Raw genomic sequence first — 13,884 nt, 5'->3', positions numbered from 1 at the left:
GAATCTGTAAACCAATTAACTTGTACTGGTTCCAAGTCATCATTTTCAGTCTTAGATCATAATAGTGCAATCCCTACTGTGTAGGAGTCCATTCTCATTACCTTCTGCTAGAAGATATGGATGTGCATGCTCAGAGCCAGAAGCTAAGAAGCCAACATCACTGCTTCTCTTGAGGAGATGCATGTTAAACCTTCCAGTATTTTCCCAAGAGAACTTCCAATCATGCAACTCCTCCCCAGGTATTGCTACTAATCACAGATAATCAAGAATTGGGAAAAAGATGTGGAGGAAGCAGGAAGAGGGAGAAAGAGAATCTAATGAGAAAGGTACAGAGCCATTGAAAACTAGATGTGTGGTGCACAGGTGTAATCCCAGGAACTCCAGAGGCTGAGACAGGAGGATCGAAAGTTTGACGCCAGCTTCAGCAACTTACTGAGGCCCTCAACAATTTAGGGAAACTCTGTCTCAAAATAATAAATAAAGAGGGTTGGGCATGTAACTCAGTGGTAAAGTGTCCCTGAGTTCAATTTCCAGTACCACTACCACCACCCCCCAAAAAAACAGCCATCAAAGATGAATTATGGACATATCACAGTTGGTTCAGAGGACAGCCTTGTTTGACTCAATCAAATCCATTCACCATGAGCTGATCCCAAGGAGCAACTAGGAAAGCCAGAACTATTCACAGGACCCTATAACTTTATCCTCTTCTTTTGTGGGTGTTTTTATTTATTTATTTTTTAGCCTTATTTCTTCGCCTTTCCTCCAAAAGAGGTTCCTCCTTTGTGACTGTATGACATCAATACCACTTCAGTGTGAAAGAATAAAAATTAACAATCATATTAGAAAAATGTACTCCTTTCTGCATGCTAGGCACTATTTGCAGTGCTTTACTCATCTGTTATACTAATTCCCTCCTGCCCTTCCCCATGACACTACTCTGTCTCTTTGAGTGGACTGCCTGGCCTTGGAATTAATAGCTTTGTGCTACTATGTTAGAATATTTCTCTGCAGTTCTTTCCTGGGTTCTCAAGAATTATGAGATGACAGGTACCACCCTTTAGTGGAAATGAGCTGTCATGAAATAAGTGAGAACTCTATCGCATGGCCGAGAAAGGTCAGCCTTGATGAGCAAGAGCTGAGATCCACACACCCCTCCTCATATCCTGCCCCTGAATAAAGAGTAAAACGGATAGGGAAACTCTAGATTGGCTTTGCTCAATTCTTCTTCCGCCTAGATTCTCCATTAGCTATATTCCAAAAGAACAAAAAAAGGCTGGCAGTAGAAAGCACTTCTGTGGCGTGTGTGTGTGTGTGTGTGTGCACATGTATGAATGCTAATGCATGATATGCCTGGGTTAACATAAATCCCTATACTCAATATGTACACTTTGTGAAATAAAAGAAAAACCACATTTCTTCAAAGTGTACTCAACAATCCGATAACAACTTCATCCTCCAGAATGATAAAATCTAAAGTCATCCAATGCTGAGGAGGCTGTGGAAGTCAAGCATTGTGTTACATGGCTGGGGTAAGAACAAATTGTTGTAACCTTTTTTTGGAAAGTAAAAAATGCTGATGCTCCCCACTGAAATTTAAAATGTGTAGACCTGATGGCCCAGAGTTCCACGTTGAGTACTCTATTCTGCTAAAAGAAAAGCTTCAGTATATGAAGATCTATGTGCATGGATGTAGCATTACATGTCAGCAAAAGAAAGAGGAAGGTGAGGAAGCAAAGGACAAACAATAGGGGGAGGAGGAGGAAGAGAAGAAAGAGGAAAGGAAAAAGATGGAAAGTCTTGAGGTCCATCAGTAGGGACTGAATTAACCATTCTGTAGAATATTGTGTAGTTGTTTAAAAAGACATGAAATTATTAAGTGGGAAAATTCAAGTTAGAAGAGTAATGTGTGTAGTTTTATTCTACTGTTTGTTTTAAAAACAGTAAAAACAACAAACCACAATAGCTATACATGTGTTGTAAATATGTGCATGCAAAAGAAAGGCACAAGAATGATCCACATTAAATCCTCAATATTGATTATTCCATGGGGTTTGTATTGGACATGGATGAAGGGGAAGACATGCACTTTTTAACCTATTCCTGTATGATTTGGCTTGTGATAGTCGTATATTACTTCTTAAATTTGAAAAGCCAATGAAATAAATTACTAAAAAAAAACAGTGATATTATCAGACAAAGAGGATATTTATCAGAATGCTGAATGCTTCTCTACCCAGAGGACAGTCCTAGACAGAATAAGGAGCCTTTCTCTTGGAGTTTCTCACAAGGAAATGTTCTCCATTGATCTTTGAAAAACATACAAGCATTATTTTCTGCATCAATCTAACTTCTCTAATATAATCAAAAACATTCTATACAATTTAACACTGTAAACCATGTCAACCAGATTCAGAATCCTAGACTAAGTTTCTCCCAGCTGCCTCTCATGTATGGCTAGAATGAGAGGGAGGCAGACGCCTGCCAGAGCCCCCAGCACCACCTGCCCATGCTGGGTCATTAACCAGCAAATATTTGGAAAACACGGGGCCAATACCCAAACGCACTCATGTACTCTGCAGGCATGTGCTCAGCATCTCCTTGTCCCACACCTGTGCTAGGTGCTGGCAACAGCCTTGATTGCTTTTTTTAGCATTTGTCACACAGTAAGAAGCCACCAAGCATGCCTTCTTCTGAAAAGTACTAACGTGGCTTGAATGCTGTGGATGAGGACACTCCCTCTGCCTCATCTCCTTGAAGCTAAAGATTGAGAGCAAGGACACTAAATCACAGCTCTCAAAACATACAACTCACAAATGCCATTTGATTCAGCCCTTTCCTGACAGCCAAATCCCCCACCACAACCTCTTCCACAGTCATACGACATTCTTCCCACTTTAGGCCAAAAAGACACCCAAGGACAATTAATAATCATGGGTGAAAGTTGCTGAATGAAGTTTTTCTTAGAACATGGAAGGTCATATTCCTTACCAGTTTAGAAAATAGTGTTAAAGTCTGGTTTCCCTATGGCTCTAGAGTGTGGGCAGTTGTAACATAGGCCTTCCCTTCTCCTTGCTTCAGTTTCATTTTTTGAAGCTTTCTTAAATTCCCTACATCTGTTTTGTTTATTTCATTTTATTTATTTATTTTTGGTACCAGGATTGAACCCAGAAGCACTCACACTGAGCCACATCCCCAACCTTTTTTATTTTGTGACAGGGTCAGGCTAAGTTGCTGAGGGCCTCACTAAGTTGCTGAAGCTGGCTTTGAACTTGCAATCCTCTTGCCTCAGCCTCCTGAGCCACTGGGATTACAGGCATGCACCATTGCTCCCAGTCCCACATCAAATTAACTTTTAAATTAACACATAATTCTCTAACAAGGACACCCCAATTAAAACAGGGATTCTGATTCCACATTGGGAGTGTTGCTGATAATAAAACAGATTCTTTTCTTACAGTAAAGATGGTAAAAACTTCTAAATAAATTATATTTAGCCCTAATAAGGGAAATAAAATTAGAGATGCTTTTCAGACATTGCTCTTGGAAATGTAAACTTCTATGGCCTTTCTAAAAAGCAGCTGAGACATGCAGACCAAGAGCTTCTATCCTTTGTGATACTAATTCCCTATCTAGAATTCAGTGCAGGAAATAACCAGAGACAAACAGGAGTATATGTTTACAACAATATTCACTACCAAATAACAGTAAAAATTATTTGAAATAATACACAAGTCCAAAAGAAGATTAATCATATGTAGTACAATGTAGCTATAGGATAGGATATTATGGAATGATTACAAATGCATGTTTGAAGAATATTTAATGGCAAGGGGGAAAGCCATAATACTTGGTTTATTTTAAACATCAGGTTATAATTGGATCAAAATTATGGTCCCAATTTTTTAAAGTATATACATGCTTGTGCTTGATGAAGATACATAACACAATATTACAGCAGATCTCTGTGGATGATTAACTCACAAGTTACTTTTCATTCTTTGAAAACTTTTCTATCTTTTCTAAATTCTATCCAATAAACAAGTGATATTTCATATTTATATCTAAATATATAGATGCATACACATACATATATTTTAAGCATGGTTGAATATTCAAAATCTGCCCTCCTACACACCTAAATTAAGGGAAATTTCTTACTATTCTACATGATTCCAGAAGTAGTTTGTGTGGTTTTGTCAACAATTAGGATCAGGGTTGAGGATGTGGCTTAGTCGAAGAGTCTCTTGCCTAAAGAGTCATTAGGCCCTGAGTTTGATCCCCAGCACTGCCAAAAATAATAATAATAATAATAATAATAATAATAATAATAATTGCTGGGACTAAAAATTTATATTCAGTCACAATCCTCCTCATGTGGCAAGGCCAACAGAGCCATGGCTGTTCCAAAGCCAAGGCCCAATCCCATCCACTCACTCTCTGGATTTAAGCCAGTTCTTAATTATCTAGGCTCTTAGTTGTTTTCACTTATGCCCTCTCTCTTTACTTCTTGGGAAAGTCTCTACCACAGAGAGCAAAAGCAAGGAAAGAAGTTAAGTCCAAATGGTGCATAAAGGACATGGAACTACTGCCAAAGTAAGAATCAGAAACACTCTGGACTTTACTGATTAATGCTGCAAAAGTCCCCAGGGACAGCTGGAAGTCCCTGGCACTGCTTTTAAGAATCAACATTCCTGCAACTGGGTGCTAAAAGTCCCTGGAAGATATTGGTGTCAGATTCCCCAGATGTGTGTGTCTCAGGGAGGGACCCAAAATCAATCCTCAAAAATGGCTGATCATTTCTTTTAAGAGAATGTCTCAAGTCCTTTTAAGTCAAGAAAACATACTTTGTTTTTAAAAGAAGGGATCCTCTGAAGTCACAGTCCTACTGATAAGGATCCCCCAAATGATTCTAACTGAATAATAGATTATCTCAAGTGTGTGTGTGTGTTTGTGTGTGTGTGTGTGTGTGAGTGAGAGACAGAGAGAGAGAGAGAGAGAGAGAGAGAGAGAGAGAGAGAGAGAGAGAGAGAGAAAGAGAGATATTATGGGAATGTGTCTGGGTAGAAATGTAGGTGTATGTGTTCAGGTGTGTGGAGTTTGTGCATACAGGAGTATGTGAGTAAACGAGGTACAACTTTATTACAATGATTTAGCTGGAAGTCCCTTGGCACTGAAATTAAATGTCAGTCCAGCCAAGTGTGGTTGGTCATGGGTGTAATCTCAGCCACTCAGGCAGCTGAGGCAGGAGAATTCCAAGTTCAAGGCCAGCCTCAGCAATTTAGCAAGACCCTATCTCAAAAACAATGGCTGGGGATAGAGCTGTGTTATAATGACCCTGGGTTCAACCTCCAGTACCAAAAATAAATGTCAGCGCCACTCAGCTAACCTTCTGGAAGAGTTTCAATAAGTACCTGATCCATTTCAGCCAAATCTGGTAATGTATCTGGAAGTCCACCCACAAATGAAGTCTACCCAGTGGTCTCATCTACACCCCCAGCCTGCTCAGTTGAGCACAAACTCTTCAATTAAGTCTTGTCAATCCCCATCCCAAACTTAAATATTGAATTATGACCTCCACATCCCCAGCCCCCAGGTACTTGCTTAGATACTACTTTAAAATAAAGATGACTTCAAACAGTTCCCACCCACCTACACAGTAAAAGCCTCTCTGAGAGACACAGCTGTCATGTATTATCCCATCACCCTACCTTACTACATACACACACATGCAAACTAGTATCTGATCCCTTGACATCAACCCAAGGTAAGCAGACTTACCCTCTCCCTTTGCTACCATGAATTTTATTCCTGGCTACCAACCCCACCCGGCCCTGTATTTATCATCACCCAGCTCTGGTCCCATTCATCTCCACTTCTTACCTTGTCCTTGATAGTCAAGAACTATAATTCTGAGAGAAGTACAGGGGACTGATATTGTCCAAATTATATCATTATATTGTGTGCATGAACAAAAATATAACAACAAATCTCATCATTATATACAACTATAATGAACCAATAAAAAATGTGGAAGGAAAAAAAGCTACAATTCTGACTAGACTTACAGCCAAGACCAGAGAAAATGGATAGCAAGATTGTGTTTCTTGGCACACATAATAGGATTAGTAATAATGCTTGTATAGCTTCAGACTTCGCCGTTTATTGACAATTTCCTCATTTTCCCACAGCCTTGAACTTTCCATTCTTCTACTCTCAGTACATGATCTACAGTCACTACACTAGAGTGGAAGGCAGCTCAAATGACACAAATCATACATACTTTACCTACATTTGAATATAAGATCAATTGATATTCAAAAAGAGCATCTGAGATTGGCAATGAGTTCATTGACCCCACCTGATCCTACATTGGATACATCAGAAAGTGGTGAGCCAACTGCTCAAAAGACTTCAAGGAATAACAACAAAAAAAGGACAGAAGGTGGAATTCAAGTCCTGTTTTAGCAACAAGTATTCAGTTTCACCAGTAAGGAGCTGGCAGAAAACTGACTGGCCCTAGACACCACAGCATAATGAAGCATGGCCAGGTTCATGGCGCTGGTCTAGAATTCTACATTCTACATACCAGTACCCACCCAACCACAGCAACTCTTACACCAGAAAAGCTTTTCAGAGATGGGATAGAGAGACAAGATGGGAGGGGAGGGGAGGGGGGATAGTAGAGGATAGGAAAGGTAGCAGAATACAACAGTCACTAGTATGGCACTATGTAAAAACGTGGATGTGTAACCAATGTGATTCTGCAATCTGTATATGGGGTAAAAATGGGAGTTCATAACCCACTTGAATCAAATGTATGAAATATGATATGTCAAGAGCTTTGTAATGTTTTGAACAACCAATAATAAAAAAAAATTTAAAAAAAAGAAAAGCTTTTCAGGGCTTGCCTTTGATCAGCCGCTCAGGTCTTGTCCCTGGTAAGGTCCACATTGCCTGTGCCAAGTGTCCAAAAACGGTGGCATCGAGAGTGGAAAGCTTGGGCCCCATGATGTACTTCTTATCACCTGCAGCAGATAAAACAGAGAGATCACTCACTGTCACAATAGCATTCAGCACACTCTCATTATATGTTTATCTAACTGCACCAAAGAGCTTTGCAGAGTCAAAATGCATGCATGCCCTTTTTCTTCAAAACATTGAGAACAAATGTAAAGTGAATTAAGAAATTCTGGGATACATCAAACCCACAGTAAGGTAAGGCAGGGAACAAATCCAATCCAGATAAACAGATGAGGGAGAGTGTTTATGGGGAAAAACTGACTTCCAGTCTCAAACTGGAGGTCTCAAACTGTCTCTCTTTATTACTACAGTTTGAGACTGGAGAATACCTAGAAGTTTGATTAAACCAACTGAGAAGTAACCCAATGCAGCACTCAACCTCAGGGCATATATAATTAAAATAACAAATTTCCTCAAGGAAAACAAGAAGCCCAGGCTACTGAAGAAGCTTGAAGGCAAGGTTTCCTGAGATACCTCTAAGGTCTTGGCAAAACTGAGTACCAGCTTCCTTGGGAAACATTAAGCAAAAAGAAGCTATGCAGTCAGAAGCTCAGCCCTGACATCAGGCTCCTAAACAAGAAAGTTTCACACTGCTGTTCCTGTCTCTCCATTTCCACCACTACTGACTTAGTTCAGGCCTTGTCTTGCAGACGATCACATCCAACCAATTAAAAGAGTCGCACATTGTCTCCTGAGCCGCTGTCAGGGCCTGTGGCATCTAGTGGCACAGGAAGAGATGGATCCACAGACGTCACATCCTGGCACCACTGTTATTCATCTGGTCATTACCTAAATTCTCAAAGCCTCTGTTTTCTTACCCACCAAACGGGGATGATATTAAGAGTACCTAATTCCTTAGCACTACTGAGTATGAAATGACATACACATGTAACAATCTTAGCATGGAATGTGGATAACTCAAGCAACATGAGCTCTCCTGATGAGAGCCCTTCCCTTCCTCCGGACACTCCACATCCCACCTGAACTAAGACACTCTTTTCATCATGTCAATCCCTCTCACGAACACCTTCCATCGTTTATGAAATAAAATCCAGTCTCAACTTAAAAGACGAGGGCCATTATATTTACTTCTAACTCATGTTCCAGCTTTGTGCCCTACGCCTCTCCCTGACTCTAGCAAACCTGAACTATAAAATGGCAGATTCACCAGTTTTAAGAGGAATAACTGAAGTGTCTTGAGCAGAGCACAAAAGAAACCCTGCCTCTTCCTCTTGGGCCCCTGTAAGTGACATTTTTTCCACACTGCACACTGTACCCTGGTTGGGTTTTATTTGTGGATTTTATCATTCCAGCTAAATGGTAAACTCTTTGAAAGTAAGAGTCATTTCTTATTTCTACTTCACAAACTTTTGTGCCATGTTTTCTACATGTTTAGCACAATTCTATGTGCTGTACCCTACAACTGTCCACCCATTCCATCACATTTGAGTGGCAAGCTGAGGATTTCACAGATCTTATGTCAGTGTGTAGCTAAGACGGGAGTTCAATCAAGCCATCTGTTAGAGCTCATAATTGTGTCCCATTGTTAACCAACTTCTCTATCATTTGAGTGTTGCCCCAGGATCTAAACCTATTACCCAAATACTGGGAAAACACTACCTGGGAAAAATTAATGACAAACGAAAAATCTCTAGGTATCACTTGTTCTCAAGATTGCCAGATATTTCTTGATGATTCATCTTGCTGACTCGAACACCTCAACCACTCCTCCACTGGCATTAAGTGATTACAGGTGGGCAGAGAGACCCCCTCCCCAAGAGCTCTCAGAACATCCTGCTAGGATTGGAGAGGTGCATCAATCTGATGACCAAATGGCCCTCCCTACCAGACTATGCCAGGGCTCTACCCATTCATGACCAAACAAGACAGTCTATGAAGTGGAAGCCAAAAGGGCTTTAGGGCTATTGTGATAAGAGCTATCCACAGCTTCAAAGAGAAGAAAATGAGTTGTTTTATACAAAAGAGCAATGGTGAATTCATGAACATAAAAATAAGTAAGAAGAAAGAAAATGTTGATTTCCTTCAAAAAATACTCTAGGGCAAATGCCAGAGTTTAAATAGTGAAGTCTGATGTCGAAATCAAAGATTTGGGGGACAAAATGAAGATAGACAGATGATAGATAAAATACTTGAAAAATCTGATAACAGAGTACATAGGATCTTGATAAAAAGAAAAAAATCATAAAAATATACTGTTATTTGACTCTATCTATCAAATAAGGCATACAGTATTTAGTCATGATTTGCCTCTGGTCTCAGAATGTTAAAAGTGGAAGGACACTGAGTTAGTAACACAACCAGACTCAGAATGCTGGTACCCAGGCCTCCAGACTTCTGGCCCAAGGTCTTTGTCTCCACAATGTCACAATCATCATCATCTCAGAAATAAAGACTCCAAGGAACAGCGGGGTGGGAGGGGGGGGGTAAACTTTTAAAGTTTGCAAAAGGATGCTTTCGTTAAGAAGGAACATAAAATAGAAAAAGGAAAAAAGAACTGAAACCTGATTTTGTTTTTTAAAGGTGCTTGCAAAAAGAATGGATGGGATCTAATATGTGAGGAAAATGCAGAATGGTAGATACAAAATTATATGTATATACACACAGTTATAAATTTTTTAAATATATAAATATCTCCTGTCATTAAAAAGTCCTCAGAGTATCCAATAACAGGAAGCTTTTTAAAACATTTATTTTGAAACAATTTTGGATGTATAGAAAATTTGCAAAAATAGCATAGTTCCTGTATGTCCTTCACCCAACTTCCATAAATATTAATATCTTAGAGAACCACAGTACATTTATCAAAACTATAATAAATTAACCATTAGTATAACAGTGCCAATTGTATTATAGACTTTATTCCAATTTAATTCATTTTTTTAACAAATACCCTTTTTGTTCCAGGATCCCACATTTCATTAGTCACCCTATCTCCTTAGTCTCCTCCAATTTGTGAAAGTTCCTCCATGCTCCTTGACTTTTCACAAATTTGACATTTTTAAAGAACACTGGACTGTTATTTTGTAAAACATCTATGAACTTGGGCTTCTCTAAGGTTTTCTTATGACTAGATGAGGTCATGAATTCTTAGCAAGAATACCACACAAGTAACAATGTATCTCTTTTGATGGTTAATTTTATGTGCCATCTTGACTAGGCCATGGGGTATCCTGATATTTATTCAAACAATATGCTGGGTGTATCTATGATGGTATTTCAAGATGAGATTAGCCTTTGAATTCATAGAATGAGTAAAGCAAATTTCCCTTCCTGATATGGGTGGACCTCATCTAATCCATGAAGGCTTCATAGAACAAAAAGGCTGAAAGCCTCCCCCCAACCAACCTCGTAAGAGAGAACTCCTTCTGCCTGACTGCCTTCAAACTGGGACACTGGCTTTTTCCTATCCCTGACTCAAGTAGAAGCATCAGCTCTTCCTGGGTCTCAAGCCTGCCAGCCTTTAGACTGGACCCATACCATCAGTTTTAGTCCTTGGATCTTTTCATCACATGAGAACTCTACCATAGAATGCCAACTCATCCTGCACATCTTGGGATCCATAACTCTGTGAGCCAATCCCTTATATTTAGTTTCTTTATACCAAATTGGTTCTGTTTCTCTGGAGAATCTTATGTAGTACCTTCTGAGGGCATCATTGTATCAAAGGGCGCATAACTGTACATCTTAATATGTGGTATTAACCTTGATCACATGGTAAAGATGGTATCTGACAGGTTTCTTGCTAATAAAGTTACTATTTTTCCATTTGCAGTTAATAATCTTCAGAGAGATACTTTGAGATTGTACGAATATCCTGTTTCTCTTGACTGTGACCAGTTTTAGCATCCATTGGTAGATGTCATCTGAAACAATTATTTTTATGGTGTTTGTTTTATTGTGGTTTTCTCTTTCTCTCATTTCTTCTACACATATTGATTGGGATTCTACTGTCTCTATACCCCCACTTGCTAATGTATTCAATTATTTATTTAAGTATGCACTCATGAATATTTGTTTATTCTATGGGATGCAGTCCAGTACTATCAATATTTATTTCATTGCTCAAACTATTCCAGCTTTGGGCTGTGGAGCTTGGCAGAAAGCATTTTTAAAAGGTAAACTAAATTAGATTTAACTCTGTTTAGAGACGAAGAGGCCAAGCTGAAGGTCTCATTTCTGCAACACTTCTGGGGTACAGAAAGTGGTCCCAGATCCCATGACTAGAGGGGTTTAGAAAACATAAAACTCTAAGGGCAGATCTGAAGGGCACTAAAGGAGCAGGCATGGGTGATGAGACACCTCAAGCTTCAATATTGGCAGGTGAACCACCTAACTGCTCCTGTAGGGATACCTGAGCACCTGTAACTCTCCCTGTCAGCCCCTAGGTTGAGAGTGTGGACTCTGAGCCATTGGGGAGGGCAAATAAAGGTTGAAAACATGAATTCAGTCCCCAGCAGTGAGGGGCCCAGGGCATCACAGTCCCTGAAATGTGCTCCAACAGAGGCCAGTGCTCCCAAGCACCGGGAACACCTCCCTAAAGGCACAGAGCCCAGCTGCCTGTGAAGGTGACCCCCATATTCTGTCAACTGCAGTGGCAGTGGGACTTCCCATGCCCAGGATGAGTTGAAAGACCCCCATGGTTGGGTCTCCCATTGGTCATCAGGGAGCACAGACCATGAAGAAATACAAGAATAGAGACCACCATGCCAGAGAGGGAGACCCACGTGGATTTGAAGGAAGATCACGGCAGGAATGGCAAAGCTGGTTCTTCTGAGGGGTAAGAAAATGTCACTACACCCAGGCATTTCAAGAATCTGATGTAACCTATCCTGGATGTTTAGGCAGCTCCTCTCTGTGAGGAAGACCATATTGTACATGCAGGAACCATGGGGGCACCCATGGATGACCAAAGTCTGAACATGGAGTACTGAATCATGAATAGCAAGAATATTAAGGGCATTTGCTGTTTACATCCCAGACTTGAGCTCATGGTGATTGAACTTAATCACAGATTATTGGTCATAAAACTTTAGCAACCTCCATTAACCCAAGGTTACTTATTCTGACCTCCAAGCCTGACCTCTGGCTCTTCCCACGTTGTTTTCTACCTCACTTATCATGAGCATCAACAGAGGTCTGACCCGAAGATACCAGGACATGACAAAGACAAGGGTATGTGGAAGACATCTGAGCATGTGGGCTAGGTCCCTCGACCCCATTACCTGCCCTTTCCCCCATTAGCACAAATTAGTGTGATAGCTGGGAGATGAAGTGGGGAAAGTAAATACGGAGGGCAATTGTCCAGGGAGAATGAAATCAATCTTGAGTCTGAAAAGAATGGCCAAAATCCAATCACCAGGACTCAAGCCAAATGGAAGAGCAAGGGAGCTACAGCGTTGAAGTAAGCAGAGCCTGGTAAGCAGCAGAACCAAGGGAACATGAGGGGACAAGCATAGAGCCATATAGGTCTTAAAGTCCCACTGGCAAGTGGGGCCCCACACAGCACAGCTAAGGAAGTGCTCACAATCCAAGGTTGCTTGCCTGATGCTAGATTCTGAGCCTCCTCCTTAGGGAGGATGCATGACAGCTGACAGTATGGGACTCTGTCCAGACCCAAGCCAAACAGGCAAAGTCTGCCTCCTATGAATGCTCCACACTTCAGTCAAACATGAAGGTGACCAAGCCCATCACCAGCACTCACCCTATCTCCCTCCCTAAATAACATCCACTTATCTAAGCTTAAGCTGGTCTTAAGGGAAGAGTTAGTCTTACCATGAGACAACATAGATCTCTCTAGAACTTCCCAGTTTCTTCCTCTAAAATCACACAAAGAATTTATGGCCACATTAATTCTACCACAGCACCCATTCATAATCTACAGTAACATCTAAGTAACAATTTATCACTTGTTTTCACATATATCACCATGAGATAGCAAGTAGAAAGTTTATTCAGAGCACTGGTAAGAGCTACAGAAATGAACCTCTGTACAGCATCTCCTTCTGCCCTTACTAATTCTCTTTCCCATTTCCACTGATCACTCTCAGCTCCAATTCTGCAATTTAGTAAAATTCCCAAATGCTGTAAGTTGCAGAAAATAAAATATGGCTACGCTAGAAAATATAGGTTTAAAGAAGAAATTAAATAGAATAGTCAGCCAGGCACAATGGCACAAACCTATAATCCTAGTGACTCAGGAAGCTGAGGAAGGAGGATCACAAGTTCAAAATCAGCCTCAGCAACTTAATGAGGCCCTAAGCAAATTAGTGAGACCCTACCTCAAAAACAAAAAGAGCTGGGAATGTAGCTCAGTGGCAAAGCACCCTTAGGTTCAATCCCCAAACAAACAAACAAAAAATTAAAAAAAAGAGAATAGTCAAAAGATCTTCAAAAACTCATTTTTCTACCGGACTAAGAAATAAAAGCAACTGTATGTTTCATCTACATAGAATTCCCTAAACTTGAACACTGATTAAGATTTTAAGTAGATAATTCCAGGAAGTCTACATAGATGCCATTAGTATTTCTAACTGTCCCTCTCTCAACTTTGATTAACTGGGAATTGAAGGGAAATTGAGAAACGAAGATTTTGAGTACTTTCTCCAAGGAAAGCACAGAAGGAGGTCAGTAATCTTAGAAGTCAAACTTCAAAGAGTATACTCTTTAAGCTTTTTCTGTTTAAAGAATCTCCCACAGCACAAAGCTACAGAAAAAAAAATAATAATCTACTTCCTATTTTCTCTGATGCTCCAATCAGACCTCTTTTTGTCAGAAATTGTACATATGTCAGGCCACTTCCTTTAAGGAGCCCTTGTTCACATTCCCAGCATACTCCAAAAT

General features: G+C 40.2%; 1 protein-coding gene across 3 annotated transcripts in view; it reads right to left on the bottom strand.

Moving 5' to 3' along the window:
- The window catches only part of Faxc (failed axon connections homolog, metaxin like GST domain containing), a 70,132-nt gene that overhangs the window by 10,229 nt on the left and 46,019 nt on the right, over positions 1–13,884 (bottom strand). For all 3 annotated transcript variants that reach the window (XM_021733670.3, XM_005335876.4, XM_078019584.1), the window contains one exon: positions 6,912–7,028. In XM_021733670.3, the coding sequence (XP_021589345.1) occupies positions 6,912–7,028 (117 nt within the window). The remainder of the gene's footprint in view (positions 1–6,911; positions 7,029–13,884) is intronic.

Source organism: Ictidomys tridecemlineatus, chromosome 8, assembly GCF_052094955.1.
Source record: "Ictidomys tridecemlineatus isolate mIctTri1 chromosome 8, mIctTri1.hap1, whole genome shotgun sequence".
Classification (NCBI taxonomy): Eukaryota; Metazoa; Chordata; class Mammalia; order Rodentia; family Sciuridae; genus Ictidomys; species Ictidomys tridecemlineatus.
This window is presented reverse-complemented; position numbering and strand designations above follow the sequence as displayed.